The sequence below is a fragment of the Berghia stephanieae genome, chromosome 1, assembly GCF_034508935.2.
Source record: "Berghia stephanieae isolate SIO BIC M18660-M18661 chromosome 1, UCSD_Bste_1.3, whole genome shotgun sequence".
NCBI lineage: Eukaryota > Metazoa > Mollusca > Gastropoda > Nudibranchia > Aeolidiidae > Berghia > Berghia stephanieae.
In genome coordinates this window covers 89,800,046-89,806,045 of record NC_088360.1, presented here as the reverse complement: position 1 = coordinate 89,806,045, position 6,000 = coordinate 89,800,046, and the positions used below count along the sequence as shown (strand labels likewise).

Here is a 6,000-nt window from a genome sequence, read left to right as displayed (position 1 = left end):
CAGAGTCACAATCACTTTATTTAAATAATCAAAGCTTGAATACTATTTATTTTAAAAGGTGGGCCCCGACAAGGCAGTCAAATACCACGATGGTATTTCTATAAATGAATTCTTGCTACTCTGGAAAATTACCCGACCCTGAAAACAATTCTGGATGTACAATAAGTAATAGCCATAGCCATTGATCAACGATATGCAGTGTTAGAAGAATGTCAAATACAATGATACAAGTGATTAAAGCAGCTATGGTATCTTAGCTCTTAGACTTTTAGAGACATAAAGGATTCATAAATCACGAAAGTCAATAAAATATTTGGTAACCAGATATACACAACATTATCAATATTATATGTTATAATTTGTATCTGTACATTTTGCTGCATTGTCAAATGACAATTTCTTTTTATTTTGTCTGTCACTAAAATACTAAACAATATCATTCATAAATTCTGATATTCACATATCATACAGAGGTGCCTATAATCCCGCGATCTGCGGAATCATCCAATTGCCTTTCATTCCGCGATCCTGCTTCAAATTCTGCTTTTTTTTTTCGACCGGACAGATAGTTAACGAAAATTTATGTGAACGGTGAAGGGTGACACTAGACACATTGTCTTGATATCCGATTCTCTTGGCCTACGAGTACGATTACCTAGAGACATGAATCCGACCCAAACACATATAAGCCTTTTAAGGTATCGATTCTAAATTTCAGTCTTTACGAGTTGATCAAAGTAAAGTAAAGTCTCTCCTATTCTGTTTAATTTGGATTCTCGTGCTGTGGATAATTCAGTGACTGATTTATACTTGAATTAAGAGTTATGGCACCGCCAGCGAAAAAAACCTAAAGTTGAGCAAAAGTTTAGGCCAGACTATACATCGACCTGGGCTTCTATCGTGAAATCTAAACTTGGGGATTATCATGCTCTTTGTGTTATTTGTGAGACAGATTTCACTATCACATCGGGTGGATCAAGTGGTATCGATAGGCATGTGAAAACAAAGAAACATCAGGATAATGACAGATTAAAATCCAAAATGAACTCTGTGTCTTACTTTTTACTCTTACCCCAAACTCACTCGATGACAAAGTGATAAATGCAGAGATGCTGTGGAATAAATTTTTAGTTGAGCACAACGTACCAATTGCTGCATCTGATCATGCTGGGGCTTTGTTCAAAGCCATGTTCCCAGACTCAGAGATCGCCAAAAAAATTTTCATGCGGAAGATCAAAGGCAACAGCCATCAATAATTGTATGGCAAATGAAATATCTAATGACATTGTCAGCAAAATGAAATCTCAGCCATTTAGTATTTCAACGGATGGAAGTAATGATGGAGGTGAGGGACAAATTTATCCAATTGTGGTAAGGACTTTTGATGAGGAGGTGGGAAAAGTAATGACAGATGTGTTTTCTCTGAAAACTTGTGATGGTGCTTCTACTGGAGAGAATATATTCAAAGTGTTAGACTCTGCATTGCAAGGAAATGGGATAAAGTGGAGAAATTGTTTGGCATTTGCATGTGACAATGCAAGTGTCATGACAGGAAGCAACAAAGGTGTGAGCGTTTTTATTCACAGGGAGAACCCAGACGTGTATATAAATGGCTGTCCATGTCACCTCCTACATATTGCTGCCAAAACAGCAACCAAAGAACTTTCAATAGATGTGGAAGAACAGTTAGTTGATATATATTTTTATTTAGATAAAAGCAGCAAAAGGAAAAAGGAATTCATCTTTTTCCAACAACAGTGTGGTACATCTCTTCATGCCATCATTAAGCATGGTGCCACAAGATGGCTTTCCCTGCATGTCTGCATAGAGCGCATGCTTGAACAATGGGAGCCCCTAAAAGGATTCTTCAAATCCGAACTGGATGCCTTAGGATCCAAGGACAAGGAAACCTCAAAACACACTCGCCTTGTTAGGGTTAATAAATTCTTTGCAAGCAGTAGTTCTAAGTTATATTGCCATTATCTGCTTGAAAATCTGACAATTTTCACCTCTGCAAATCTTATGTTGCAAAAGGAATCACCCCAAATTCATCGCCTCATGGAAAGATTAGATGAGCTTATTACAGATTTGGTTGTGAGGTTCATCCGAGGGACTGCTGTCCATAATTCAAACACTATTTTTGATATTGATGTGAGCGACAAAAAAAATCAATTGACCAGGAAAGATTTGATATTAGGTTCAGCCACAAGAGATTTATTTCAAAAGCTCCAACTAGATCCCTCTTTCTCAGGTCAACAAGAGGACTGCTTTGTTAAAGAAGTGAAGAACTTTTTTATCACTGCCCTTAGATATATTATCAGTAAATTTCCTCTGCAGGACAAATTTCTCATGAATGCTTCAGTTCTGGATATAAGCAGGAGGCTCTCAAACAGATATTCCATGGTGGAGTATTTCATCAAGAGATTTCCGTCTTATCCCAGATGAGAATGTCCAAAATCTCCACTTGGAATTTGCAAAGTTTCAGGCAGAGTCACTGTCCAACGAAATTCTTTCAGAAGAGAGGATAGATGAGGAGTGGCATAAAATCAGCCAGATTAGGACCATGTACAATATACAGAAATTCCCATCCTTAGTAGAGTGATGAAGGGGTTGTGTTGCTTAACCCATTCAAATGCAGAGACACAGAGAGAGTGTTCAGTTTGGTTAGGAAGAATAAAACTGATTTCCGTTCTTCTCTCTCCACCCAGACCTTGAGCTCTCTTATTGTACAGAAGGTACACATGGCATCAAGAGCTCGGGCCTGTTACCAACATACTTTCTCCTCTGCTCTTAAAAGGAAGGCCAAAAGTGCTTACTCTAAGAGCCTGCAACCCTCTGATTGGTTTGTTAGGAACATAATATTGTACATAGTGTAAATAGGCTTGTTTTTTTTTTCATATATTGTTTTATGATACGTGTGACTGTATATATTTGTAAGATTGTTAAAAATTATGACTGGAAGTGGAACACCAACGGATATGATTAGAATGCAAGATATTTAAAGATGACTGACTGACTGGCAGTGGAATAAAAACCAACCTTAGATCTGAGAAACTTGAAAGATGAAAGAATATTCGCGGTAAGTGGATTCTTCTTTTTGGTCTCAAATTCCTCTTTTTCAGCTTTGAGATTCCTCTTTGGAGTATGTTAGGGTAGGCACCTCTGATCATAACATGATAAATGATACTAACCTCCTTATCTCTAGGTAAGTTACTGAGATTCTCAACAATATCATTCTTATATTCTCATAAAGCAACATAGTAAACAATAACAAGTACATTACTGTCAGTAAATATTTTTTTGTTTGTTTGTTGCTTTAGGTCTCTTCCAACACAATTGAGGTTATATGAGAGACCGCTGAAACAAAAAAAAACAAGCAATCTAACAAAAATAGTACAAATGTAAATCAAAATCATAACCTTAAGATATCATAAGCTAAATTATAAATAACCAAGAACAAACAGGCAGAAGATTTACAGAAAAAAAATATCCCCTGTCAAAAATACAATCACAAACCAAAGAAGCAGGATAGGCTAGTAAAGAGAAGAAGAAACGACATCACTATCGGATCGTACACCCATGCGAACATCATAGGTATATGATTCAAGGGTGATGCTCCCATCCAACCACCCGCTGTCAGTAAATACAAAAGACTTTCTGTAACAGCTGATTAATAAATGATGAGTACTTTCCTCCAAAGGAATGATAAGTAATGGTAAGCATACCTTTCTAAGGAAGCTGATAGCTAAAATTTGAAGTAATGGAACGTGATTAAAAAATTTAAATTAGGGAATATGTGGAATGTGGGTATTATCTCAGATATAAAATTTCTATAAATATCACCTTCTTCAATCAGATCACACAAAACTAGGATTGGAAAGTTATAAATGACATAATTTGAAATACAGTAAGCGACAAGGATAATGGACTTCTGAATGTAGACTTTCCAACAATCAATGAAAACTAGAAAAAAGGAATGATTCAGAATCTTCCAAATCAAGGTATTATAAGAATTGAGTAGAAATATTAATTGCACGAAATAATTTAAATACAACATGGATTTTTAAAAAGTTACAATAAAATTATTTCGAGTACAGTCAATGGTGATAGGTTAAAAAGCAGAGGGACAAGTCATATAAAGATTCATTTTCCTCATTAAAATGTAAAAAAAAGGGGAAAGGATAAAAAAAAAAGAAGCAAACCAGCATAAAGGTGTACTTTTGTGGTAAAAAAAAAAGTTAAGGCAAAAGACTGAATGATGTTAAACGTTCACAGCACGGCTATTATCAAATAATTAAATATTTTAAAAGTTTATGGCTTGTGAATAATTCCTGTAAAACCAGTTGTTATCTTGATTCAGGAGTTATTTCTCTTGAGGAATTCTTTTTTGTCAGTTTCATCATCTTTGGAAAGTGAAGGGATTCATCGTAAACATCTTTCATTTCCTCTTTCAGCTGAAAAGTAAAAAACACAAATAAGGGTGCAAAATTATTGATAAGTTCAAAATTATAACACTGCTTAACACAAAGACAAAAGAAAGCAAAACCGAGTTTCTTTACTTCAAAACTCTCAACGCAAAACAAAGTCCATCCATTCAGAAAACCAGTCTCTGAATACATCTACATATCTCACACTTAAACATTTCTTTAGTACAGTAAGGAGTTTATTCTAATTTTTGTAGTATTAATGACAAGTACAAGTACTTGTTATATTGCTCCGAAAAACATTGCGAGTTCTTCTGTCTAGTAGATTTAAGCTAAAAAATATGGAAACCAAGGAAACACTGGTTACACGTTATGTAAGTTTAACATATTTAATTGCACAATTTATGCTAAATAGTATACTAAAAACTAAAATACTACCAAAATTCCTTCATGGGAAAAATAAAGCAATTAATGTGTGAGTTTTCAGTATTTTTCATGATAAAATAAGTGACTACTGACAAATGTGCAATTTGTGAATAGCCTCATTACGTTTCACACCAAACACATATGGACATATATCAGCACCATACACTTTAAAAACAAAAACAATTACTAGCTGATTGTTTCAAAAGTGGTCAGTATAAGCTCTGTGATCATTTGCTTCCTTGCAAACAACCAAATGCATACGACCAAGCAGTTGTCCTAAAAAAATGCATGCAATATGAATCCATTGTCATCAAGCTTGTGATTGATCATATAACAAATCATCAATCTCTTTATAACTGCCATTTGAGCAATACGGCCAATAGACCTGGAATCTTTCCTGGTTTCTGTATAGGAACAGTAATACTTGTTTGTTACCCATTTAATAAGGTGCTCGTTAAGTGCAAAGTACCTTCTGTCAGATCAGATAGACCAAACTACTCATTCACTGCTGAGTGGATGGAAGAGTCAAAAAAGTCCTAGACTCAGGATAAGATCTAAACAGGTCTTTTTGCTTGAGAAGCAAGGCTGGCCCTACCAATCAAGTTATCGGGACTCCCCCCAATCCTCCCTTTTGCCACTGCTTTTTATTATTTTCAACATTCTGTTTACAATGAATGGGAAGAAATGCAACTTTTTCATTCATAAAACAAGTTGGAATTTCGATGCTGACTTAAATGTTTTAGATAATAAAACACATTAGAAAGCAAAATTAAGTGCATATGAACATTGTCATATTTCCATGATTCTGAAGACAGACACAATAGCCATATGAACCATCTTTATCTACCAGAGACACTATCTCATCTATGCATGCATACCCCCCCCCCCCCCCACACACACACACACACACATTGTCCCCTTGAAATAGAATAAAGTCAACTTTGCTAAAAAGTAAAAAAAAAATAATTAAATGGATTAATAAATAAATAAATAAGATTTCTTTCATTTCTAATAAAGGAATCTTCAGCATAGTTGCCAACTATTCTGATAAAATCGGGACTGTCCCGATTTGGCAATCTGGAGAGAAAATAAAGGAAATGACCCTTGCATTTCCCAGGGTTGTGCTTTTTTTAACTAGCAGATTAAAACA

At 35.1% G+C, this 6,000-nt stretch overlaps 1 protein-coding gene across 2 annotated transcripts in view; it reads right to left on the bottom strand.

The window, feature by feature from the left end:
• Window positions 1-6,000, bottom strand: part of LOC144960995 (calmodulin-lysine N-methyltransferase-like) — a 42,303-nt gene continuing 36,303 nt past the window's right edge. The window contains exons 11-12 of one of the 2 annotated variants that reach the window (XR_013643022.1): window positions 3,631-4,454; window positions 1-3,282 (exon numbers count right to left, since the gene is read on the bottom strand). Coding sequence is in view for 1 of the 2 variants with exons in the window: in XM_078894351.1 (XP_078750477.1) it covers window positions 4,347-4,454 (108 nt within the window). In the remaining variant the exon portion in view is untranslated. Of the gene's footprint in view, window positions 4,455-6,000 lie in introns of both variants that reach the window. The other variant, XM_078894351.1, reaches the window with a different exon arrangement.